Below are 27,075 nucleotides of genomic sequence, written 5' to 3'. Positions count from 1 at the left end.
TTCAGTAAATTCAGAAACAAAATAATCTCAATGTTATAAAATTGCATTTTCATGGTTTCAAACTTTGCAATCAGAGAAATGATTCTGGTTCTCTCTCGTCATCGTCATTAAAAGTCTCTCTCTCATATATATATATATATATATATATATATATATATATATATATATATATATATATATATATATATATATATATATATAAAATCAGTCAAAAGACAGGCAGCCAAAAATTTAGGGCCTTTGACTTTTTAACATCTCATGTCTTCTTTCTCGGATGCTGCGGACACACACTGTGTCTGAACCCCTCCAATCTCTCTCTCTCTCTCTCTCTCGTCTAGTTCTGCTTTTGAGATCGGTTTTTGTCTACTCTTCCATCTCCTAGAGAGAATTTCCGCATCCCCAATTCGGTAAAAGGTATGTAGATGCTGATTCATTCGTTTACATCATCTCATCAGTGATACTATGCTTATTAGGATCTTGGGGTACTTCTGTTTGTAGATTTCGTTTAGTTTCTTTCAATTTGTTGAGATAATTGTGATGCATGAATGGTGATTTTCATGGACTCTACTTTTGTTAAGATGGCGTTTTGCTATTTGAGAAAAGGAATGTCGGGGATGCAGCTTTTGGTTTGTGATTTCGGTGATCTCATCATGGAATTTGCGTTTTGCGTCTGGAATATCATGATGTTGGTGTTAACTAGATGCGTAATATGCTGTTTGGTTCTGAACGATTTTGAAAAATTCCTTTGTCATTTGGATGTGGGCTTATGGGTTGACGACCATTTTGTACTGGGGAAAGGGGACTCTGCTTCTCCCAGATGCTGGGTTTTCATGCATTTCTTGTCTTAGGGGCGGAGGATGTGTCCGCCTATTTTTAGCAGCCACTTTTGCTTCTTGTAATGTAGGTTTTCCCCTGATAGGGTTCGTCGCGCTGGGATTGTGCTTTTCCTTGCTGCATTGGCTGTGGACTCAGTCCTTGCAGGTCGAGTTAACAAATTTTCATTTCAGACTTTCTGTCATATGAGAAAATGTTACATGGTTTTGGAACTCTGCTCTGGGATCTAATCTTGAAGAACTCATGTGCATAATTTTCCCGGTCTCAGAGATTTACAGTTTATTGGTGAAAGCGAACCAAAACTTCTGATAGGATAGATAGGCAAGGATTAATAATTCTGTCTTATTTAAATAATGTGACTCGTCAGCATGTGCATTCTTTTCTTTATATACTTATATGGTTTCCTTCCCCCAGAATATGCATAACATCAATTTTGACGTTATTTTTTTATGTAATGAAGTCAAAGTTTCACGATGAGCTAGGTTTATTATTTTTTGGTTTGAAATAATCAAATTAGATATTTGAGGTTTCATCTTCATGTTGTTTTCTGCTTCTAGAAGCTTTCCACTGAATCTCCAAAAGTGGATAGGAGCATCTCTATAATGCTTGAATAGAGAAGCTTCTTACCTTTTCAGGGATGTGCATATATACTCACATGTCGTTTTCTGCAATAAAGCTAAAAATCATAGAATCAGTAGTGCCTTGCAGGTATGACCTTTATGTTATTGGAAATTGATTTAGCAATATTGGCAATCACTCAGGATGTGTATGATGAAATCTTTTCAAATATGTTTATTATAGTTGGAAAAGGAAAAAGATTGAATAATGATTTGACCAGGGAATGATCCTATTGCTGTTTTCTTGTGTATCTTGCTAATATGAATGAAACTGCATATATTGCAGCTCATGTCCCTTCATTTTGCCTCTTTAGTCTTTACCCAAGTCAAAAGAAGTAATTCTTCTGGAGCCCAAGTGCTTTATTGCTTAAAGCCTCATAATATGATGCAATTATGTTTTGGGTGATCATGCACGCCTAGTCCACATTTAGCTGGCACACCTGTGCAACATATTTTCTTTTTTGAAGTTGATGACAGCATATATTTATGAGCTTTCAGCATCACACCTTTTAAAATTTATGTTTGGGAGGGGGGGAGTCCAAAGATTTGAAATGGCTACATGTCCACAAACTAGGGATCAAGAAGCCAATCCACTGTGACATTTCTTTATGGTGAAGCAATAATATATTAAAGGTGGAAATATTTTTCTCAGAAATTTATGCCACTGAAATTTCAAACTAGTTGTGCATTAGCTGATGGAGTGGAAAACACAACTATAAGAATGCTTTTTTCTTCTTCTTCTTCTTCTTTCTTCTTCCCTCTTGTTGCTTTGTTTGGGTTGGGTTCAGGGGAGATGCAGTTGGAAAAGGGATATCTTATGATTGGCAACTTCAAGTTTGCAGTGACTTTTATTGTGGACTGTATGCAGAAGAATGATCAGAATGGTTGATTTTCTAGGTACTCTGTTTTTCTTGTGTTTTGGATCTTTTGGTTGAGGACACGGTTATTATGGTCCATTTTTATTTGTTCGCTGAGGATTTAAAACTCTTTTCTCGGTAGTCATGATAAAGTTTAATCCTAAAAAATCCAAGATGATGTTGATTCTTTGGTGTCAATCGGGTCACATGATTACCCTTTCCAAATATGGTCGTACTTTAGATGTTCTGAATGCTTGAGATTTGATCAACATGCTATTTTCATTCTTAATTCATTTTAGAAGTGCATTTTTTAAAATAACATTACATTTTCATATAATCTTATTAAACCAGTAATCAGCAAACATTCCTTCAGATGGAAATATGTGTCTGTGGAAATAAGGTTGCAGCCCAAACTGTGTTTTATTTCTTATTGTCAACAATGATATAGGAAATCACATTTCTCACCTTCCTCAATGTTTTCCGCTGTCTCTTAGTGTTTTCTCCTAATGCCACTGCCACTATATGTCCTCATGGTTCAAATTTTTTGCCACATAGTTTTTCTGTATAATATGTTGTCTTTGAAACTTTGCTCACTTTCATATTATTTCCATATTTTCTCTACCCTCTTAAGAACTTATCCAAAGTGCTACTTAAAATACAAAAAGCTTCTTGAAGTAGTTTGTTTGATAAACTTGGAGGCTTACATTTTCCTTGATCTTCTATATGAGATAGAGGTTTTGGTTATCCATCATAGACTTAAGTAGGATTCAGTTATCCTTGATCTCTAATCCTGTCCCAAGTTACACCAAAGGGATTATGTTGGGTCGAAGCTGTTGACACGGCACAAATTAAACTAAATCAGTCATCGTTCTTATTTCTTGGTCAATTGCTTGGTTTTGAGAGTCTAAGCTAATCACTAACTTGGTATAGAATATCCAGCTTGTTAGATCACTGTTGTTGTTGTTGTTTACTTCATCTTACATGATTTTTTAAAGAACTTCCATTCTTCTATTCATTGTGTAAAATTGTGCTGTCTTTTGCAGGTCATGAGAAATGCTTCAAAAAAATGTTTCTAGCGGAAACTTAGTTCATACTGCTCCAATGGCTCACGAACAGCAGCTAGATAACAGCTCTATGGTTTCAGGTAGTGGGGGAAACAATCTTAACAATTCCAATCCAGCATCTAGACAGCGATTGAGGTGGACACATGAGCTTCATGAACGATTTGTGGATGCAGTTGCCCAACTTGGTGGACCAGATAGTAACTCCTGATTCTCCTCTTGAAAGATTGTAGCTTGATGACAAAAATATGCTTTTCATTTTTTTTGAGGTAGTCTGACACGAAATGGAGAATAATCAAAATGCAAACAGACCTTGTGTTCGATACCTGTAATATTTGGAGACCAGTTTTGCATTCTTTGCTTTTTAATGTGATCACTGTACATTTATTTTTATTTTTTAAATATTTCTTTCTTTCTTTCTTTTTTAGCATTAAAGATAGTAGCCACATGTGGTAGGAGATCTTTTGGCACTAAACTTTATTGATCCCTGATCTAGCAAGCATGTGATCACCCAAAACGATCGTGCAATTTGTTAGATATTGTGTAATGGCTTCTCACTTCATGCCCTCTCAACAGAAATTTGATTGCTTTTGGAGGTGGGGTGCATCTTTTTCTTTTTCATTTAAAACTTTCTTCGGGGCTCGAGGATAGGTCCTCTTTAAGTTTAAAAAATCATGGTTGTGGAAATTATGATTTGCTTATTACATATATGATAGATCTGATTTTCAAAGCTGGCAAATATTTAAATTTCATTTGTTTAATTGTGTTTACAAATTCAAAAGTTCCCCTTTCTCTTTTCAGGAGCAACTCCTAAAGGTGTACTGAGAGTTATGGGAGTTCCAGGATTGACCATATATCATGTCAAGAGCCATTTACAAGTATTACCCTGTTGCACTAACCACAAACAGCTTTCAGAAATTAGTTCCTTTTTCTTTTCCTTTCTTTTATGGCTTCAAATAACGTTGTCATGGTAAATCCAGAAATATCGGTTAGCAAAATACCTTCCCGAGTCTTCATTTGAAGGTAAACAAACCTGATTGTAAACATGGCATTCTTATAATTTATATTTAAAAAAAAATCCTGATAAGTTGCCATCTGAGAAGAAATTTATCTTCTGACGCTTGTGAATTTGGGCAGGGACAAAAACTGACATGAAAGACTCGAGTGACATGTTTCCTAGCTTGGATGCTGCAGCGTAAGTATCACACTTGATAAATGCTTGTTGATGAAAAGCTTATTTTCTGAACAATCTAACATTACATAGTTTTATGCATTCAGATAGTGTATATGTTTTTTTGCAATTGTATAGAATAGCATGATGTGGTCTGCATTTTCATAATTACATGAAGTCAATGGTCCAGTCATCTATACAAAAATGCATATTTCTGTGTTTGTTTTCTAACTTACAAGCTTTTCTGGTTTCATTTTTATATTTGTTTATCTGCCATTGTTTAACTCTTGAATGTCTCCAGCAAAATTAGGGCTTCTTTGAAATTAATAATGGATGGCTTCCTAATTGTATGAAGTTCATGTAATCCATTGTTGTCACTAGTGTAAAGGTTAAAGTTCAAGAACATCATATTTCACATAGTTGGTGGAGTACCAAGACTTAGTCATTTTTGTAGTATAAACGTTTTCCTTTGAGGCGGCAAAAATGTTGGACTGCATGAACATGCTTCCACTGAGGCAAATATGGCTTTTTAAAAGGCTCACTGTTGACATAATTGCATCTTGGTCTCGATTATGACTTAATGAAAATGGATGCCTTTTTCTTTTTCCCTTGTTTTCAATATCCTAGAAAATATTTCCAGTCATGATATGGTCAACAGCTGAATTACACAAATTATAAAAGCAATAGGGCAGTTTCATGTTGCTAACCGCTGAGTATTGCACAATTTATTTCTTTAAATAGCAAATTTTAACCCTTAAAAGGTTGTTCGTTGGAAAGATTTTTTTTTGCTTATAGTATTTTTTTTTCGAATGTAGTGGAATGCAAATTACAGAGGCTTTGAGGTTGCAAATGGAGGTTCAAAAGAGGTTGCATGAGCAGCTAGAGGCAAGCCATCTCTCTTGTATATTTTCCAGCTTACAGTCGCTTTCCTTTTTTTCTTTTATTGTTTTGTTTCCCAACTTTTAGAGTTTCAACTTTCTATAGAAGTATGCTTTTGTGGTGGCCCTATGCTTCTCTTGGGTACGAAAATGATGCAATTTTTATTTCTTTCTGATTTGTTTTGTTAATTTTATAATATATTTACTTCTTTTTTTAAAGTTCCCATAATCTCCAAGCTACTATTTGTTCTTTCATGCCGAAATAGTCCTTTGCCTTGTCCCTCTGGCACTTTGGGGTAGGTTTGTGGATTTTTTAATTCCCCAAGTTGGCATCGATTATGGTGAATCAGCACGACCTATATCTGTTCCAAATAGCAAGTGTATCTGTGCATGCACTAGTACATGTTCTGTTTGACTCAACCTGATTGCCGAGTCCTGTAAGTTTCCATTGTATCAAAGTTACTATTTTGTGCTCTTATGGAGAAATAGTCCGTTCTCTGGTGCTTCAGGACAAGCATGTGCATTTATTATTCCCCATGTTGTCCCTTGACTATGGTGAATCAACCTGAGCCATGTCAGCCCCAAGTAGGAAGTGCATGCCCTAATATATGTTTTGTTTGACTTAGTTGGACTGCGCTGTGCCCTATTACTGATTATATATGTTGTTTATATTTGTGTTGGATCTAATCTACCTGCCCAAGCCAAGCGTTGCGGTTCTGAGTTAACCAAGTTTCAGGGTCATCCAAGGACTAAAATCACAATTGACAATACTTAGTTTTTGAGGCTTAGCTGAACCATGAATAATGCTGACACTCTAAAGCCTTCAATGGATAGCAATTGGCAGGTTAATTTTGTTTTTTGTAATAAATCAAAGTGCTATTGTTATACTTCTTTTGTTGGGATCTAGGATCTTGTCCTTGCTTAATGATTCTGGTTGAATTTGTGCTTTTTGATTTTGTAAAGTTTCCTTTTTGCATGCATGAAATGTGCAGGTGCAAAGGCAGTTACAGCTACGTATTGAAGCTCAAGGAAAGTATCTACAGAAGATCATAGAAGAACAGCAACGCCTGACTGGTGTGCTCAATGGTGATCTTTCTGCTGCTGGAATTGTGTCAGCAATAGGTGATCACTCACCCGAGCCAGACAACAAAACTGACCCCTCGACCCCAGTTGCAACATCAGAGGCACCACCATTGCAAGACAAAGCCACCAATGACTCCACAAAAGAACTGACAAACTGCACTACCAAGAGTCTTTCTAGAGATGAATCCTTCTCCTCACACGATGAGCCCCCCACTCCAGATTCTGGCTGCCATGTCAATTCCTCGGTGGATAGCCCAAATGGCGAGAGGCTGGTTAAGAAGCAGCAGGTTGTGATGCCTCAGTCTGGAAATGGAAATGCAGAGCAGAAGCATTTGCAGTCGGCCAACACACAGGACAGCATGGGTGTGAAGCTAGAGATGATGCTCTCCCACTCTATACTGGAATCAAGCGCTGGGTTGATTTTCGGGCAGCAGGAGACGGTGAGTCAGATCTATCCAGCTGGCGGCATGACCGGGAATTTCAATTCCTTTGCGTCACTTTGTGACGGATATGCATTTGAGAACATGTCTGGTGGCAATGGCGTGTAGAAGAGCACAGTTCTTCAATCAATAGATATACAAGGTGAAGGTATCTGGTTCTACTTTCGCGTTATATGTAACTTTAGCTTACTTTTTTTTTCTTTTCTTTTGTAGTAATTATTATGTAATAACTTTTGTTGTCCGGTATGATGAATATTTGCATGTCACTTACAGTATTTGCTATCTAAAAGTGCTTTCTGTTGGATGGAAGCCTGATGGCGGTCGTGATCTTTTTGGCCCACTTGTGTATTACAAATTTAAGTAAAATGAGTTTTTTTTAGAGGAATATTCGTGAAATTTTAAAAAAGTCCAAGAAAACAGAGTTGTACCATTATTCTTTAAACTACGTTCAAAAAATGGCTGATTAGCAGTCAAGAAGGCACTTAATAGGGCTTGGAAAGGCATGTTCCCAGAGGGGTATGTTGGGTTAAACCACCACATTGGTGGTGGTTACCCACGATGTGGGTAAAGTTTCCCCACATAAAGTGCTCCTTCCGTTAAACCCGTCACCGAATAAAAGGGGAACAGTTGTTCAACCGTTCTCATTCGGTGATTATAAGGAGGTTTCATGAGCAACCTCATACGGGAGAAAAGGTGTGAAAATCAAATCTGTGTATACAGTGAAAAAAAACACAGTGAAAGAGGGAATATGGTCGACTCACCAGTGGCATTCGGAGGCATGCGCTTGTGGTGACTGCAGACCGGCTGAGTTGAACGGAACCCCTCTCCGGCAACATCCTTTGCCCTCCGGCAATGACCGCCTCAGGTACGCATTCTGTGTGTTTGTTTTTGCAGGGGCTCTGACCGTCTGGTGGCTGAGGCACCGGCGACTCCGGACCGGCGGTGAAACTCACACCCCCCAACAATGGGTTATGGGCCCACACCCCGCATCCGCTGCGGGGTGTGCTCTGGCCGTCCGACATAGCAGATCGCCGTGGGGCGATTCTGCAGCCAATCGACGACAGTCGACGAATGTCGTCGTTGGCCGACAGACATCAAAAAAAAAATTAGAGGTTTCGGGTTTTTACCTGAGGCCAATAGGTTGCTGGTTCTTTCGCCGTCGCCTGAGACTGCCGTGCAGAGTCGCTGTTATTCTGGCCGAGCACTATTCGACGATGCAAGCATCCAGCTGGCGGCACTTTGGGTTTCCGGTAAAGCAGTTGCACCGGGTCTGGGCTCCGTGAGGGTCGTCGAAAGGTGTGGCGGCTCGCCGACAGACGACGTTGGTCGTTGACGGGCGACATTGGGTCATCGGCAGGCGACATTGGTCGCCGACTACAAGATGGGGAAAACCCCTCTTTTGAGAAAAATCAGGGTTTTCTGCCCCTTTTCAATTTTTTTAACGGGTGTAACCGGATCGGGTCCGGTATTCAGTTCAGATCGAATCTGGTTAATATCAGATCCATTATACCCAGGTCAGACCCAGATCCAGTAAACCCCGGGCAGACCCAGATCTGGTTATAACCGGGTCTGACTTGGATCCGGTAAGTACTGGGTCCGATCTGGATGCAATTGTTATCGGGTCTGACTCGGATCCAGTAATACCGGGTTCAACCCAGATCTGGTTACAAACCGGGTCTGACCCGGATCCGGTTATAGTCGGGTTTCTACCCGGATCCAATAGAGTCCAGGCACTATTTGGCCTGAACCGGATCAGGGACTGATTCAGCCCCTTTTCGGGACCGGTTCAGAGCCGTTTTTGACCGACTCCTTCCAGTTTCTCACCGGTTTCGAGATGCTAAGACCCTGTTTTCTTAAATATAAGAGAATACAGAGATTTTGGCATACGGTTATATGGTTTTTTTATAAACTTTTGTTCATATTTGACCCATTTCATAAGGTTCAAAGCCGATTCAAACCCTTGGATGACCGATTTGGGGCTATTTCAGTCCGGTTCAGAGTGCTTTCAAACTGGTTCCTGCTTGAGGACCCAAGGTTTTACCCATTTAAGCTTGGCTTGAGTTATTGCTCATGCATTTATTTGTAATTATGCATGTATAAATGTGTATATAATATTAGCATCAAGGATAGTTATAACTAAGTGTATTCATGTCACCAAAGTGACTGAATACACGTATGTTATCAAAATATTGTATTATCATATGGTTTTAGCCAATATTACTGTTGTACTTATATTCATAAAACGATAAACGACCCAAAGGTAGTTTTATCATGTTTGAAATTTAAGTAGGGTAGAATAAGGTAAATGTGTCGAGATACATCACACATGTGTATCCAAAGGTACCTTGTGTTGATGGTCTAACTTCACAAGAACCTTAGTTTTATTGAATATGGTCGGTAGGCGAAGTGGTTTCGTATGTCAGAGCTCTTACCAAAGTAGGACTCTGATGACCCCCTTCACTCGCCAGGAAATAAGCATATCAAGGGCCTTTATTCTTTTGCTTTTTCTATTAAAGTTTAGTCTCGTACGAATGCTTCTTGATATGTGTCTTTTGTCATGCATTTTTTAGTTCTATGATTTTAGATGACTCTAGCTCTATACCTTTTCTTGATGGATCTAATTTTAGTGATTGGAAAGAAATTGTTCCTTTTACATTATGGTATATGGATTTAGATCTGGCCCTAAGGATAGATGAACCCGCTGCCCTCACTGATCAGAGTACTGCTGATCAAAAGATTGTTTTTGATAAGTTGGAGCGCTCGAATAAGCTTAGCTTGTTGCTTTTGCAATCTAAAGTAGCTAAGAACATTCGTAGTGCTATCCCACAATGCAGAACAGTGAAAGAATTCATGAATGCCATTGAGGCACAATTTATGAGTTCAAACAAGGCCAAAGCCAGTACCCTGATGGCAAAACTCATATCTTCGCCAACACATTTTGGAGATGAAGAACATAGCGTCTCAGCTAAATGACATGAAGCTCACCATCTCTGATTCTTTCCTAGTGCATTTAGTTCTAACGTCCTTACCTTTGGAATACAAACCTTTCAAAATATCTTACAACACACATAATGATGAATGGACGTTCAATGAACTTATGTCCAAGTGTGTTGAAGAAGAAGAGAGGTTGAAAGGGGAGAAGGTGCAGAGTGCACATATGGCTTCACATACATCCAAGGTAGGACAAAGGAAGAATGCATTTAAGAGAAATGCTAGCAAGAAGCCAACTGGGGATAAGTCATCTCAAGAAAAGTAATCCAATTTTGCTCTCATAAAGTACTTCTTTTGCAAGAATAAGGGACACATAAAGACAAATTGCATAAAATACAAGAAGTGGTTGAAAAAGAGAGGTAATTTGTCATTTGTTTTTCATGAATGTAATTTATTACAAATTTCTGAAAATAGCTGGTGGATTGATTCTGGTGCTACTGTTCATATTTTCAACTGTCTACAACTGTTCATGAGCAGAAGGGAACCAACAATGCATGAGAAAAGCATCTATTCAGGAAACAAGATGCATTCACATGTGAAGAGTGTTGGAACCTGCAGGATTACTCTAGATACAAGCATAGTTTTATATTTTCATGATGTCTTTTATATTCCATCGTATAGTAGAAACTTAATTTCAATGTCAAAGTTGGATAAATTTGGATATTGTTTTAAGTTTGAAAATTCCAAATTGTTCATATTCAGAAATTCAATTGAAATTGGTTCTGCATCAGTTTATGATGATTTATATAGATTGAATGTGAAAATCCAAACTCCGGAGTCTTTGACTTCTAAATACGCATTGGTTGGAAATAAATATAGCTTGATAAATGATAAATCTTACATACTTTGGCATCGAAGGTTGGGTCATATCTCTGAAAAGAGAATAAAGAGACTCGTAAATGAAGGGATCTTGAAATCTCTAGATTTTACCGACAATGACCCATGTGTTGATTGTATAAAGGCTAAGCATACAAAACATATAAAGAGGGTGCCAAACGCAGCAGTGAGATATTGGAGATAGTCCATACGGATGTATGTGGACCGTTTTTCTCCTGTTACAAAGGCGAACAATATTTTGTCACCTTTATTGATGACTATTCTCGGTATATGTATCTCTACTTGATCTTTGAAAAATCTGATATTTTTCAGATGTTTAAGGAATTTAAGAAAGAAGTAAAGAAACAAACTGATAAGGTTATTAAGATAGTCAAGTCTGATAGAGGTGACGAATATTATGGTAGATTTACTGAGATGGGGCAAAGAGAATGACCATTAGCGCGATTTCTCAAAGAGGAAGGCATTGTGCCTCAATATACCATGCCTGGTAGTGCCTATCAGAATGTTGTAGCTGAAAGGAGAAATCGTACGCTTAAAGAATTAGTCACAGTTATGTTGAATTATTCAACACTTCCCATAAAGTTGTGGGGTGAAGCCTTAAGGACTGCTGTGCATATTTTGAATAAAGTTCCTACGAAATTTGTGCCTAAAACTCCTTACGAGCTGTGGACAGGTAGGAAACCATCACTGTCTTATATGCACATATAGGGATGTCCTGCAAAGGTTAAACTGTATAACCCCCACATTAAAGCCTTTGATCCAAGAACAACCATTGGATATTTCATTGGTTATCCAGAAAGATCAAAAGGGTACAGGTTTTATTGCCCATCTCACTCACCACAGATTGTTGAAACAGATAAGGCAAAATTCCTAGAAGATGATTCAGTAGGATTGAGTGCACTTCAAAGCCTTGGTTTTGAGGAAGTACATGATCCAATTTCGTCACCTGTTAAGAAAAATATCAAAAGATACCACATTGTTATTCCTAATGATGGTGTGGTTGATCATTCGATTGTTAATGCACAAATCCAAAGTGAACCTATTGTGGACAATGCAGAAAAACACGAACAGGATGATCAGGTTCAATCTGAGCCTGAGAAACGACCTGTTTGGAGATCTACAAGGATTAGGAGATCTGCCATACATCCTGATTATGTGGTGTACCTTTAGGAGCCTGGTGATTTCATAGATATGGATGATGACCCGTTGACTTTTATGGAAGTTGTTGAAAGCAAACAATCTTCACACTGGATAGAAGCCATGAAAGAAGAGTTAGACTCTATGGCTAAAAATCAAGTGTGGGATCATGTCACATTACCTAAAGGAGTAAAGCCCATAGGGTGTAAATGGGTCTTTAAGACCAAGAATGACTCCAAAGGTAACATAGAGAGACATAAAACAAGATTGGTTGCTAAACGATTCACCCAGATGGAGAGCATTGACTATAATGAGACATTTTCTCCTGTCTCAACTAAAGAGTCAATGAGGATAATTTTGGCCCTCGTAGCTCATTATGACTTAGAGCTACATCAGATGGATGTGAAAACATCGTTCATCAACGGGGATCTGAATGAAGAGGTATACATGGAATAACCTCTTGGTTTCTCTGAAGATGATTGTTTGGTTTACAAGCTTAACAAATCAATATATGGACTTAAACAGGCCTCCTGACAGTGGTATATTAAATTTTCCCAAGTCATTGTGACTTTCGGGTTTACAGAAAACATTATTGATCAATGTATATACCTTAAGGAAAGTGAGAGTAAGTTCATTATATTGATGTTGTATGTGGATGACATTTTACTTACAACCAACGATATAAAGTTGCTTTAAAAAACAAAACAGTTTCTTGCATCACATTTTGATATGAAAGATATGGGTGAGGATGCTTATGTTCTTGGCATTGAGATTCGTCGAGACAGAGCAAAAGGTGTTCTAGGCCTCTCCTAGAGATCCTATATAGACAAGGTGTTAAAGCGATATGGGATGAAGAATTGTTCTCCTAGTTCTACACCCATATCAAAGGGTGACAAGCTGAGCCTAAAGGATTGTCCACATAACGATATTGACAAAGTACAGATGAGTGCTTATCCATATGCATCAGTTGTTGGTAGCTTGTAGTACGCGCAAACATATTCTCGACCAAATATTTTGTTTGCAGTAGGGGTACTTGGCAGATTTCAGTCTAACCCAGGTTTACCCCATTTGAAGGCTGCCAAGAAAGTCTTGCGGTACTTGTAAGGGACAAAGGACTATATGTTAACGTATCATAAAGTTGATCACCTCGAGGTCATTGGCTACTCAGATGCGGATTTAGGAGGATGCCTTGATAGTAGAAAGTCTACTACTGGGTACATTTTCTTACTTGCTGGGGGCGTGATATCTTGGAGGAGTGAAAAGCAGACGACCACTGCTGTCCACACCATGGAGGCAGAATTCATAGTATTGTACTAGACTACTTCGCAGGCTATATGGTTAAAGAACTTCATATCACAGTTAAAGGTGGTCGATTTCATTGAGAAGTCACTGAAGGTCTACTGTGATAATGAAGCTCTTGTGTCCTTTTCGAACAACAACAAAAGTATTGCGTCATGTAAGCATATGAAATTAAAGTTTTTTGTTGTTAAAAAAAGGACGGAGAATCATTTAGTGCATATTGTTAATATTGGTACAAAAGAGATGATCATTGATCCTCTTACTAAAGGGCTAGCACCGGGATTATATTCCGAACATGTAATGAGGATGGGATTGTTAAACTCTTTTTGACATATGCACATAAATAAAGTGACCACTTTTAGTTTTTTATTCTCATTATGGTTGTTGTTACCTATAGAATAGAATAAAAATGTCATTCTATTCATCAAGTTATTCCCATAAGGTTTTCTGGTTAAAGGGTTTATCATCGGAACAAGTGGGAGAATGTTGGGTTAAACCACCACGTTGGTGGTGGTTACCCACGATGTGGGTAACGTTTCCCCACATAAAGTGCTCCTTCCGTTAAACCCATCACCGAATAAAAAGGGGAACGGTTGTTCAACCATTCTCATTCGGTGATTATAAGAAGGTGGTTTCATGAGCAACCTCATACGGGAGAAAATGTGTGGAAATCAAATCTGTTTATACAGTGAAAAACACAGTGAAAGAGGAAATAGAGTCGACTCACCGGTGGCATTTGGAGGCTTGCGCTTGTGGTGGCTGCAGACCGGCTGAGTTGAAGGAAACCTCTCTCCGGCAACATCCTCCGCCCTCCGGCAATGGCCGCCTCAGGTACGCATTCTGTGTGTTTGTTTTTGCAGGGGCTCCGACCATCTGGTGGCTGAGGCACCGGCGACTCCGGACGAGCGGAGAAATTCACCCCCCCAACAAGGTATCCTTGCATTCGTGAGTTGGGTGTAGCTCCTTTCTATTGAACAATCAACGAGGTCTTCCTAGGCTCCTAGACTAACTTGCTAACATTATAAAGAGAACACACATGCATGTAGGGCTGTCAACGAGTCGGGTACCCAACCCATCAAGGTATAGGGATGGCAGTCGATACCCTCACCCCGTCTCAAAATCTTGCCTTTCGTCCCTGCATGGGTTTTGATTTTAACCTCTATCCCCGCCTTCATTCCCGTTTCATGTCCTCCATCCCTGGTCCAAACGAGGTGTGGCGGGGCTCTGTTTCCCCAGTCCACTGCTATCCCTAAAGAAGGATCGGGGATGGGGAAAAGCATAAGTCCATACCCGCTTTCATCCCCACACGGGTTTTGATTTCAACCTCCATCCCCGTTTCATGTCCTCCATCTCTGGTTCAAACGACGTGAGGCTCCATTTTCCTCCGGTCCACTGTCATCCCTATCAGGGTATACCCAAATCAGTTCATAAACATATGGCGAGGTTAGGGTTTTTTCGAGTATTGAAAATAAAATTTCAAATCCGACCTGCACAATTTCATAAATTTACTTTACTGAAAATACATATAAAATAATCGGGTCTGGTACCCAACAAAAATCATAATCCAAACCAACACATATTGCTGGGAGGAACCCGAACATTGTTCAGCTTTGCACTTATACCCCCAGAATTGGGGTTCGGGTCTGATCAGATACCCGATACAAACCCGACCCATTACATAAGCACGTATAGAGCAGATCGAGATGTATTTTTTTTTCTTTTTTCTTTTTCCTTTTTCTTTTGTGATGATGGTGACACCTGGTCCTGGAGGGTTTGTACCCACAGTGGACCAGCCCTCTGCTCGGCATCAAAATCTCAAGAACTAACCTTCTTGTGCTAGAAAGGTGCTTCCTTTGGTTTTACTGCATGGAAAACTGATAATGGGATGCCTAGGAGAGCATGGACAATCACACATTGCCTTAACCATGTGAACGGGTTCGTAGTAAGCAAAAAGACAGTGACGCTTAATCTAAATTACAAAACGACCAGCGTGGGGTGGCTGTGAAGGCGTTGAGATGAAGGCACATGATCGAACCCTACTGGTGCACGGGCGCATCTAGGGGTGAACACTGGGCCTCGTAGCCCGTGGGCTGTCCGATACCCAGCCCGGGTCGGGTTGGACTCGAGCTGCATTTTGCACCCCAGGCCCTATGTGAAAATGCACAGGGCCCTGCCCGGTAACTAGGTTGGGTCTAAAGGGCCCGACCAGAGCCTGAACTCAACCCAAGCCTGAATATAGTCAATTTAGGCCGGGCTCGGGCCTCAATATATTTCGGCCCTGTCGAGCCAGCCCGATGTCCAACCCTAGGTGCGTCCATAGCTTTTGAAGGTGGGCCATATAAGGCAGGGTGGTTGTGGGCCTCACCCAAGGTTTGCCTGGATGTGGGTTGGGTCAATTAAGTGGCCTGGTTCTCAGCAAGGGTTCATAGAAAAAAATACAAAATGAACATTCAGATTCTGACTTCCTAGGAACGGGAAAGTTGGGCCCTAGTGATTCTTCTGAAAGACATTAAATATCAAACACAGTATGTGGTGCACGTCCTTTTTTTTATCAGGAACCGGAAAACCATCTCCAGGATCAGAGACCTAGTCGTGCAGGTTATGCCTACCATATTTACGGCCGCTTTCCCGGTGGTGTAAACCTGTGGTGCACCCATTGCCCTAAGGGTGTTACCTTGCTTCGTCACGAGCAAGGGACATAATGCCCTTGCTTCTTATATGCAAGGGGCTGATGCCCATGGGAATGGAACCCTGATCACCCGTCTAGTGGCCAAGACTCCCTCCCACTATGCCAAACCCCTTGGGGCTATGTAGCGCACGACTTACAGCAACAAAAGCCGGTTGCAAAAGCAATGCAGTAAGCATATGATCTGCACCATTGGATTAAAAATTTGAAGGTCCAGAATAATCCTTTCTTGTGGTTGGCATGTTTCAGCATAAATTTAAGCCCAAAGATGAAGCGACTCAACTGATACCTTTCTCAGAAAGATCACATATTGCAATGAATTTCTTTCTTATATTATAAAAGAAAGGCTGTCGTATGTTCACTGGCATAAGAAAAATCATTTTTCAAATGATTTAGAGTGGGTATAAAATCCTGCAAGGGGTATTTTACATTCGTTTTTTGGATAATCCAAGAACCACCCCTCCGGTTGGTAAAACCCTTGAGTCCCTCCTTCGCACCGGGAGTACACCCAGCTTCGACCTTGTGGCAAGGGGTGCTACCCGTTGGTTTCGAACTTGTGACATGCCTTGCTTATTTTACAGATTTCTTGGAGATCCAGAATGGATCTTTCTAAATACTAGAAACTTGAGCACCAGTGAGAATTCTTGAAAATGAAAACTCACCATAATTCTGAAATGCATCCCAATGGGCAAGAGATTCAAAGATTTGTGAGACAACGAGCTACCTTATGTTACTAGTTATGTTGGAAAACTTCATAAAAATGACTGTATCCCTTATCTACAGCCGTATCCATGTGACAATATAAGATACAGTATTGTGAAAAATCAGAATAATCCTGCCCCTAGAAGATGACTTACATTGTCAGCTGCAATGTACACAAAGAGACTGTTGGAACTAACACCAGTGTACAGGATAGTCTAGGGAAGAACTGGCATGCATTTGTACATGGCAGCCAGCCTGATCTAGCCTTGTTTTTGAAACACAACAAGGCAGTCAAGTATTCATGTTTCTTAAATTGATGGCAGCCAACTAAGCAACCTGCAAAAACCTGGGCAGCCATTCGTGTTTTCATAGTTCGCAAATCTTTTGCAAGATCATGATTGGAGGTATATAATGAAGTCATAAACCTCCTTTGCTCTTGGATGGGAACCCGTTTGTTTCAGTGGTAAACATGCTCGGAATGAAAATGATCAGTCCATGTTGCGGGTACAGTGCACCACATGTTTTCCTTACAGGAAAGGCCATGTGTGGGCCTTTCTCGAGTCGCAGGCCCTTTACCACGGAGTTCCCTTTCCCATGGCTGAAACAAAAGGGCCCTTAAGGAAATACCAACCAAGTTATTATTGGTTCATGAAGGTCAACTCACCCATCACCCATGTCTAGCAAGGAACGCATGGTTAACTTTCTTCCTCTTTTCAACACCCCAAAAAAAATAATTGAGAGAAACTCTAACACTCTTAGCGTGCTAACCAGAGAGGTTTATATGAATCAATATGGTCCTGTTGAAGGGTTCATCTGTTTCCAGTTTATCCTAAAAGTTAGCACAACACCACCATGTCTTTGTGGGGAAATCACTAGCAAACTATACAGACTCTCAATGAGCTAAACTTCTGGCGTAAAGTCAAGGTAACTGCCTTCCCCATAACTGAATTTCAGTCTCCATCTTCCTGTATTTTTTCTCGCAGTTTGGTTGGCAACTATCACCTTCTAGCGAGAGATGAACATGGCCATCAACTGAACTGAAGTATGATCTGATATACCCAGTGGCGTAGCTAGGATTCATGTGAGGTGGGGGGGGGGGGGGGCGCAGCGCCCCCGAATTTTTTTTTTTTGAGATAAAATAAAAAATGGCTACAATTATTAATAAAAATCTATTTCATATGGACGAATCAAACTATTTGCTGCAGTCAGGGCTGGGCTGGGCTACAAAAATGGATAAAAATCTATTTCATATGGAATCAGGGCTGGGCTTTAAAATTTTATTTTATTTTTTTACTGTTTCGGGAGGCAGGACTGGGCTACAGCCCAGTCCTGCCACCCCCCAGCTACGCCTTTGGATATACCTGTCATTATTGGAATGGTGTGGGATCTTTGCCATCTCCATGATGAATCAAGATACTCATTTGGTGATAATGTGCTCAGTCATCTTCATCTTCAGCATCAATACCAATCCACCAAGTGAATGCAAAAAGGAACTCTTTAAACGTCACCATGCCATTTTGATTCCAGTCCATCTCTTCTGCAATAAAAAAAAGCAGCCATAAGGATCCATGCAAAAAAATAGAAACTTAAAATTCACAGGGCAAAGTTTTATAAATTTGGAACAGAACTGGATATTCCAGTTACACAACTCAGGACTGTTATTAGGTACTGAAGCTCACATAAAACTCAAGCCAAGTCATTCAAGCTAAGATGAATAACATGGAGTGATCAGACTGAGTTGCTCAAATACCAAGCTGGAGCTCTGGGTCTTCAAATATTGTTTCAAATACACCCAACTAACAGACAAAAATTTTTAAAATGGAAACACCAAACATCACGTACCAATGGTACATGCAAACTGAAATTTTCTAGAATCAGAAGCGTAAGGTTTATTTAGAGAGTGCAGTTTTCAGCATTAATCTACCAAACAAAAGATGGGCAGGATGCACTTAATAAGATGGTTGTTCTTGAAACACAGGCTCCAGAATTCAAATGATCAAGCTGATATTATTTCCACAAACTGTAGCTTGACACAGTTGATTTGGTGATTTTAATGGCTGGGATAAAACCAGATAGTGTATGATGGCCAAATCATGTGATTTCTAGTCTTGAGCAAATGACCCCGATGCTTAGTGAGGGTTGTTTGGCCATTTGAACCTTAAAATACTTAAAAATTTTCAGGTTGGCACTTTTACTGTATGAGAGAGAGAGAGAGAACCAAATCTCTTCATGGCAATGCACCCAGATGAACGTTCACCAGCAGTAGTTTCATCGATGGCTTGTATCATCTCATTCTTGCTAACATAACCATCCTTGTTCTTATCCAAGAATACAAATGCATCTACTAATGTCTCAAATGTTGCCTCGAGGTGTGGTAATCCCATCCATGATTGCTGATATTTTTACTCAAAGATAACAGCTTTCTGGATTTTCATTAGCCAAGGAAAACAGCAATTTGGAAATCTATACAAGAATCAGAATTTGAAAAAATGAAAAACAGCACCATTGATTCAAGGGATTAGACATAAGCCAAGGAAAACAGCAAACAACAGGTCCAAAATTGAGCCATCTTTCAATATGAATGAAGAGAGAAATTTTAGTTTAAGTATCTAATATAATATCATCATAAATCCTGTTAGAAAGGAAGAAACATAGCTTTTTTTTCTGGAATTTAACAGAGGTAAATCATAATCTTGCAAATAAATCCATTAGACTTGGTAGCAGCTGAGAAGCATTCTATTTATGCTCTCTTATTTTTTGGTTTTACAGAATATGCATTTTTGCAATAAGAAAGGAAAGAACGATACTTAAGCCACCTCTCAAAAAATTAAATTAGTTAAAAAAATACAAAAGAACTACACTCGGATAAAAAAAAAGTTGATTGTGTAGACACAAGCAGCATGTCATGTTTAGTAGTTGGATTGGTATCAAACCAATCAAAGTAAAGCAAATAAAACAACACATGGACATTCAAACAAACACCTACTTGACAAATGGTGTGTGCATTAAAGCAACTTGTTTTATGCGTAAAATGCTCGAGAACATTGATGTTCCTGTAATCTGCCAAGGGATAGTTTACCCCTTCAATCTGGTCCTACATTGCAAGGATACTCATTTTTTATACCTATTCCATATCCACTTCGATAGTACTCACAATGGAGAACTCCATAAAAATTGTCACGTCCCTGTATCTACAGCCATATCCATGTGATATGGATCTGGTCTGGAAGCTAACAGGCAAAAGCCTGGAAGCACTACCAATCACTGTGGCGACATTTAACAATACGTGGACAATGGAAACAATGCACGATCTTCAAGCAAACTAAATTACTAAAAGGTATCAAAGGAATACTTAATGGGTCAATACATCTTTCCTGAGTATGTCAATATATGCTTGGTACAGCAATTGTCGTGCTCAAACATAAAGTTCTTCTTTCACCTCCTCCAGCATGTGTTTGCACAAACACATGCATGCCAGACACATACATGGACAAAGCAGCAAACAACAATAAGAATAAATAAAAGAACGATAAAAGACTTTGTGAAGGATACAGAAGGATTTGTTGGAGGCTCCTTTAGATGATATACAAGGCAAAGAAGGATGATGAACTCATTGAATTTCATACCCCTGCTCTCGTTCATATCACATGCCTCAAAGAGATCATTTATTTCCTCAGTTGCAGAAATTTGGAGTTTCTCAAAGCAGTGATTCAGCTCTTGTGGGTCTATTGTACCATTTTCATCTTCATCTGCAATGGATACACTATGAGTTGCTATAAATCAAATAAGAACTTATGAATTCTGAATTTGGACCAAAAGTGCCAGTCTATCACTTTAAAAAGCCGAACTGCAAAGGAAGCTGATGTTTTCGAGAGGGATGCATTTCTTTTTCTCAAGTTTAAATATGTTTCCTAGATTCTAAATATTCAATAAGTCACATGTGATACGAACCCTCCTACAAGCGCCTAGCAGGTACGCATGCAGAGCACCAACCAGGTAAGTTCGAGTGTGTGGCGCAAAACCAAGGCGAACCGAGGCTGCAATGTGCAAGCAAGGAGAGACAGGTGCAGGGTGTATGTGTGGGGTTCATGGCGCAGGATGTGTGAGAAGACGTGCATGATGCACAGTAGCGCAGGGCGCACAGATGCGCATGGCGCGTAGTCACACAGGGCGTAGGCAGAAGCACTACGTGCATGGCCTGCGGTCGTGCGGCGCACATGCGCGAGCACATTAGCATGACGCGCATGCGCCGCATGGGCGCGCAACGAGAGCGAGAACGCGCAAGGCATGATGCAGCGACGCAGCGCGTGTGGCGGGTGATGCGTCGACGGGCGTTGCTCGACAGCTGGAATCATGCACGCTGGGATGGTGAGTCATTAGGATGAGCTGACTAGGCGGAGGGGCACGTTCTGATTGGAAGCCACTAGCAGCCATGGTTGACCATCCATCTCAACAGTTGACCAGGCTTACAGGGCTGGGCCTATAAATAGGACCCTTGCTTATTGAAAGGGAACTTTTGGAATCTTGGGAAATCTTTTGTAATTTCTGGAGAGGTTTGTAACGCCTGCAGGGCATCCCTTGGGCCTCACTGAGTGGGGATGGGCCTTAGAAATGAGTTAGCTCATTTCTTAAGGAGCTCACGCACTCCATCCTTTCTCATCCCTATCATCTCTTCTTCTTCTACCTTTCTTCTTCTACTGTTCTTAAATCACGATTGAAATAGAAACGTTATGCTACAGCTTGTTGATGAAAGCTGCAGATCTGAAGCTGCCAGATCTTCACTCTTGACTATTTCCATAAGAGTCGATTGCTAACGAAGATGATGAACCATGGAACGTATGTTTCGGTTGCTGAGAAGGACTATCACTCCAGATGAGGTATGGAAATCAAGCTTAGATCAAGAACATATTCAGTCTATCAAAAGATCGGTTGATCTAATTCCTGGAAAGTGGACTAACACTTAATTAGAGAAGTTCCGCCCGTCAATTATATATGCTATCAGCCGAGTAAGAGAAGGATTAATCATGCAGTAGTTCCAACCATCCTTAGCATAGATCCGGCTCGATTAGTAAAGTCTTCTGCTAAAAAACTCTGTAAATGAACTTGAATTGCTGTAACAAGTCATGACCGCACACTACATGTTTGCTGAAATGCATTTTATATGATATGGCATAGCTCCTGGGCAAGGATCTCTAGTCGAGACCTTATCACATGATAATGAGGATCCAACCAGGGAATGTAGATAAATCAATAAGCTCCGCATGGGAGTGATGATGATATATGTCTTCATACACTATATGTCAAATGCTTCACAAAAAAAGGATGGGTTGTGACAAGTACCCATGATCTACAAATCAAAACACCTAAACCATCATAGAAGTGCTTACCAAATTCTTCAAAGATGCTCTTTACTTTACTCAAACTCTCATCAATTTTTGGGAACTTCAAGATTATGCTATTAAAAGTTTTCATATGACTTCCTTCAGCTGCCCTCCGCTTCATTGCTTCCACAACCATTTGCTCTAGTTTTGATTCTGATAAACAAGGTTCAGGATCTTCAGCCTTTCCAAGTACGCCACCCATTATAACCACTTGATGGCATACAAGCCGCAACCAAGGATAAGCCTGGAAACAGAAAAAAAATATGAGCCTCAGTTGTGGATAAATGAGAAGATTCGCACTTAAGAGCATTATATCTGAAGAAATAACATGTGACAAACTTGAGAGCACCTATAGGAGTAATGGCTAAATAGGAAGAACTAAAAAAGCACACAAGTGTATGATCATTTGAGCCTCAGTCTATCAATATTCATTTGGCCTAAGATGGGCCTTATACTGTCAATACAGATGATGTTTTAAGCTTCTCATCCATATTAGATGAATCAAAGGGTCAGATTTAAGCCATCCAACTCAAAACTCCCCGTAAGATAAAGGAAGACCACCATGCAAATTCAATCAACAACGGAGAATTGCTAAGGAATAAAACAATAAAATGAAGAATGAAAGGATACCCACATTAGATAAATGCAAGAAACAGAAACCCCATCACTGAAATACTGCAGAAATGACTAACAGATCGAATCTGAGCACTCACCCGGTCTTCTTCAATTAGCCTCCTCTAGGCACAATTATTCACACAGTACATAAGAGTCCAACAGCTAAAGAGGTGTTAGAATATGAAAGGCAGCAATGCACACACCATGCATACAGTACATAAGAGTCCAACAGCTAAAGAGGTGTTAGAATATGAAAGGCAGCAATGCACACACCATGCATACAGTACATAAGAGTCCAACAGCTAAAGAGGTGTTAGAATATGAAAGGCAGCAATGCACACACCATGCATAAAAACTCAACAGCTTTGATGATCCTTTTATGGGTTTTCAGCTTTCCAATAGGAAAACCATATGGGATTTGGAATTCCAATACCAAGATGAAGGATGTAAAGATTTTGAAAGTAGATGGGGAATGGAAGAAAAAGGGTTTGATGGGTCCTCTGGTTCTGGGGTGTGAATTATTTTTAGGTGGTGGGACTTCACAATTGTAGCTGTACTCACCACGTATGAGAATCTGAAACGGATATGGCTAGGAAAAGTAGGAGCCTCTTGGAAACGTTCACTCTAAATTAAGCACTTTTTTGGCTCCTTGTTCACTGCCATTAGTCTTCAGTTTTTTATCTTCAACAAATTGCAGAAAAGTCCTTTAACTGTTTATGGAATGAAGAAACCGAATAAGCATTTTAAATATGGCAAATTAACCACAGAAAGGGTGGCTATTGGAAGAACACGAATCCCATCATTTGAAATAGGATAGGATCCATCATACATTCAATCCTAGCCATCTTGGAAGAGCATTACCCAATCCAACTTAATCTGATCTAGCATAATCGGATCTGGATTTGGATTCAGAGTTGAAAAACTTTAATCCGAATCTGAATTTTTTCAAATCTAACATTTACATGTATTCAGATTCAGATTTTTAGTCAGATTTGGATTTATCTCATATTCGGATGCAAAACTTGATATTGAATCCAGATCTAATTATTAATTGGATCCCACTTTGGCTACCAAATACGACTAAACGGATTTGGATTCATGTCCGACCTGAATCCTAGCCGTTTGCATCCTTAAAGATTGCACTTGCTTTCCTGACTGGGCCCAAAATGAATAGACCAGCCTCACTATGTATATTAGCATATGTCAAGAGTCAGTAAATAAGTTACACGTTAAAGGCCACGAAGGGGTTTGGCGTGGTGGGATGGGGCCTAGGCCGCTGGGCAGGCCGTCTAAGTTCAAATCCCATGGGCGTCACCCCTTGCACAAAACCCATGTGTGGCGACTCTCCGGGGGCAAGGTCATGCCTCAGGGAGTTTTACACTGCCAGGATGGGCTAGGTCTCTGATCTTGGGGGTGGTTTCTCCATATAAATATAAAAAAAGTTAAGTTAAAATGATAGACAAACTTTCCTTTTTGTTTTTAAAAGAGCAAATAATAGGCGTCATGTAATTTCAGTCATTGTGTGAAATACTATTTCCTTGGGTTAATTTGTTAACTTGAGTTGGATCCTACATGGTGCTAAAAGTCCTACATGATTAAATTGGTTGTATGCATTTAGTAACTTTGAAGTTGGACCTCACGTTGTACATGGTGCTAAAAGTCCAACATGATTAAATTGGTTGTATGCATTTCGTGACGTTGAAGTTGGACCTCACGTTGTGATCATATGTCTTAGTGCTCTTCATGTTTAGCTAGCCTTCTGGCCAAAAAACCGGAACTACAAGAGGCTATCTGAATGTGTATCCTATCAAATCTATACAGCAAAGGGATATCTCGGCTACAAAGGGTTTTTACTAGGAACAGTATGTTCTGATATTCGGTTTCGCTCCTTTACAAACTCGTTGGGATTTCAACCATCAAAAAGTTGCCTGTTGCTCGTTCTCTCTGTCTTACAATGCATCATTTGTAGGTTTGAAGGTGACTCTCTGCATATGTACATACGGTGTCAAGGGTAGTATGCTTTCTGTGTGTGCAGCAGGCATATCAATTGTATACTTCTACATTATGAGATGCTTTGATCCGCTGATACTGCTTAATCAAACAACGTTTCACGTCTGCGCCGTCAGACAACGATGCACTAACGACAATACCGATGCCTATTACATGTTGTGCTATCACCGCACGTCATCGATCAAGCGAACGCATACCACACATTCGTACACTATATGCATTTTTCACTCAGTAGAGCTCCGCATTGCACATATTGTATTACGAAAGATCGGCCTGAGACATTCTCCCCCACAAAAAACTATTATCATCCTCGACAATGCTAGTGTAGGTAAGAATACAATCTTCACTGATATGCTAGTTTTCCTTTGTACTTATCTTTGATTTACTCTTTTTCATCAACCTACTCAACTTGTTCTGGTTTACATCCACCATCGCCACAACCTTTAACACATCAAGTCTCATTCCTTAACGCGCCTCCGATCACTTAGACAACGACGGTCTTCTGCTTTATCAACATCGAGTATTCTCTGCTCGTGAGACCCAGTGCAGTCTCAAACATAAGTGGGTCATTCTCGCCCGCATGACAAACTTGTCATCTTTATGCTCATGGTTGTGGTGCCTTCAAGGGCAATTTCAAGCCCTTCGTGGTCCTCACAGATAAAGACGACCACTAATGCATGCCGCAAAAATATCAATTCTCTTAAGCACCAACTTGTGATTTTCCAATGATCCAAACTAGTCCTCAAGTGGGGAACACCTTCTTGCATATCACCCCAAAATGGTCATTCAAAACGTCTTCCTGAGCACTCGTCCTCACATGGGCACCTTTGGCCCAATGCTGGAACTCCCTTCCCGAAGTCAGGACGTTGTAACTCTCTCTCAGAGTCAGCAAAACGTTTTCACAGGAACCAATGAACCACGAACAATAACTTTTTTTGCACACACAATCCATTGAGGATATGTCAACTCAAGAGACCAAAACAACGTCATTCTTACTCAACGTGGGCACTCCGCTAACTCACAATCTTGTGAGAGAATCTAGAAGTTTAATTGAGTCTCCCATACACAAATATGCAAATCCATCAAGCCGAATCCAACGTGCATTCTCTGCATGCACAAGGCAAACGTCATGCTCCACCTATGAGCCTAACACACAACTGGTAGAAATCTTAGACTTATCTATGTTATCTTAGTTAACTGAACAACAACCTAACACTTCTACTTATCATCGACAAGATGTCCCATATCATCCTGCCAACATCTTGTTTCTGTACTCAGTCAACCATACTTCAACTGCAAAAATTTGCGTAACCAAGATAAACCATCATTGTCCTCTTCAGTGTCGCACACAATGAAAAATAAGATCTCTGTGATTTTTTTTGCTCTGATACCAATTTGTCACAGGTTTACTTTTTTGCAATAAGCCAGTGCGGCACGACGGTCCTTTCTTACTGCCGCAAGCCTTTCTATTGCTGTCACGTGCATAGAATGTTTTGTAAACCCATGACGCGCCAAGCTGCCCAAGTTGGCCAGCCTAAAAGTCAAAGGCCGCGTACCAACACTTTTCCATATGCTGAATTATTTTCATTAGCCCTGCGCAGCTGCCTAGCGAAAGCTGATCAAGCGCATTTCCAAATGTACATTCCATGTAGTCCATGTCGCTTAGTGTATAGTCGTCTCATACCAGCTATCACTTTCAAAAGAGGCACAAACTTTGCCTTAGCCTTGCGTACCATGAAGCGTATTGCAGCTCCGTACGCACAACATAGCAAAACCTCGTCACCGAAAGAACAAGACCTTCCGCCCCCCAGTCCAAAGGTCAGTTAATGATTGAACACCACAGCGAAGAGCACCACCCAGACTCATTCACCGACACATAGGCATTCACTCGCCTAGCCTCGAGTCACCATACTCGGTTGGAATCATCTAAGGTGATTTCTAAGAGAATTAGCCCTAACCCACACGCACCCTCGTGTGTTCAACCGCTACGTGTGAAAAACTCTTGCAAGTTGAGAGGTTCTTAACCAAATCTCCAAATGCAACATCCTCTGATCCGCTGACACTGCTTAACCAAATAACGCTCCATGTCTATGCCACCACACAACGATGCATTAACGGCGATACCGATGCCTATCGCATGTTGTGCTACCATCGCATGTCACCGATCAAGCAAACACATACCGCACGTTCCTACATTCGATGTATTTTCTACTCAGTAGAGCTCCGCACTTCACATGTCGTATTCCGAAAGATCGGACCAAGACATACGGTGTGCATCACATAAATACACAATGGCTGGTGATTTTCTAGCATGTTTATATTAAATTGGTAAAATCTTAGTGCAATGGCTTATTTTTTCCATCTTGTGATACAAGTGAAAATCAGTACGAAGAGCTAACAAACTGCTCACTGGACATGTTCAAGACTAATATACACCTAGCACTCATGGTAGCAACCAGTGTTCTAGGTTCTTAGT

At 40.2% G+C, this 27,075-nt stretch overlaps 2 protein-coding genes across 3 annotated transcripts; one reads left to right on the top strand and one right to left on the bottom strand.

Moving 5' to 3' along the window:
• The first annotated feature begins 217 nt into the window (after positions 1–217).
• LOC149818315 (myb family transcription factor PHL7-like) lies at positions 218–7,247 on the top strand. Of its 2 annotated transcripts, none has more exons than XM_089984176.1 (7): positions 218–414; positions 3,352–3,569; positions 4,171–4,247; positions 4,350–4,392; positions 4,507–4,564; positions 5,356–5,425; positions 6,411–7,247. In XM_089984176.1, exons 2-7 carry the CDS (start codon positions 3,362–3,364, stop codon positions 7,047–7,049), a joined length of 1,095 nt encoding a protein of 364 aa, XP_089840302.1. In that variant the 5' UTR covers positions 218–414; positions 3,352–3,361; the 3' UTR covers positions 7,050–7,247. The 2 variants fall into 2 exon arrangements, with proteins under 2 accessions (XP_089840302.1, XP_089840301.1); XM_089984175.1 differs by lacking the exon at positions 218–414 and adding an exon at positions 877–1,542.
• Positions 7,248–18,020: 10,773 nt separating this feature from the next.
• On the bottom strand, positions 18,021–22,280 carry LOC149818314 (putative calcium-binding protein CML21). The gene is made up of 4 exons (XM_089985849.1): positions 21,981–22,280; positions 20,146–20,342; positions 18,812–18,986; positions 18,021–18,130 (listed from the first exon to the last, which is right to left on the bottom strand). Exons 1-4 carry the CDS (start codon positions 22,174–22,176, stop codon positions 18,030–18,032), a joined length of 669 nt encoding a protein of 222 aa, XP_089841975.1. The 5' UTR covers positions 22,177–22,280; the 3' UTR covers positions 18,021–18,029.
• Positions 22,281–27,075: the final 4,795 nt, after the last annotated feature.

This window comes from Nuphar pumila, chromosome 13 (genome assembly GCF_984573655.1).
Source record: "Nuphar pumila chromosome 13, dmNupPumi1.hap1.1, whole genome shotgun sequence".
Lineage (NCBI taxonomy): Eukaryota > Viridiplantae > Streptophyta > Magnoliopsida > Nymphaeales > Nymphaeaceae > Nuphar > Nuphar pumila.
Note: the sequence above shows the minus strand (reverse complement) of the source record. Positions and strands in the feature narration are given on the sequence as shown.

Excerpts from the sequence above, each read along its gene's own strand:
- LOC149818315 (XM_089984176.1), top strand. The coding sequence starts at position 3,362 with ATGCTTCAAAAAAATGTTTCTAGCGGAAACTTAGTTCATACTGCTCCA. Across the intron at positions 3,570-4,170 it reads CCAACTTGGTGGACCAGATA|GAGCAACTCCTAAAGGTGTA; the intron begins GTAACTCCTGAT and ends TTCTCTTTTCAG. Across the intron at positions 4,393-4,506 it reads TCCCGAGTCTTCATTTGAAG|GGACAAAAACTGACATGAAA; the intron begins GTAAACAAACCT and ends GAATTTGGGCAG.
- LOC149818314 (XM_089985849.1), bottom strand. The coding sequence starts at position 22,176 with ATGGGTGGCGTACTTGGAAAGGCTGAAGATCCTGAACCTTGTTTATCA. Across the intron at positions 20,343-21,980 it reads GAGCATCTTTGAAGAATTTG|ATGAAGATGAAAATGGTACA; the intron begins GTAAGCACTTCT and ends TATCCATTGCAG. Across the intron at positions 18,987-20,145 it reads AGCCTCCAACAAATCCTTCT|CAATCATGGATGGGATTACC; the intron begins GTATCCTTCACA and ends TAAAAATATCAG.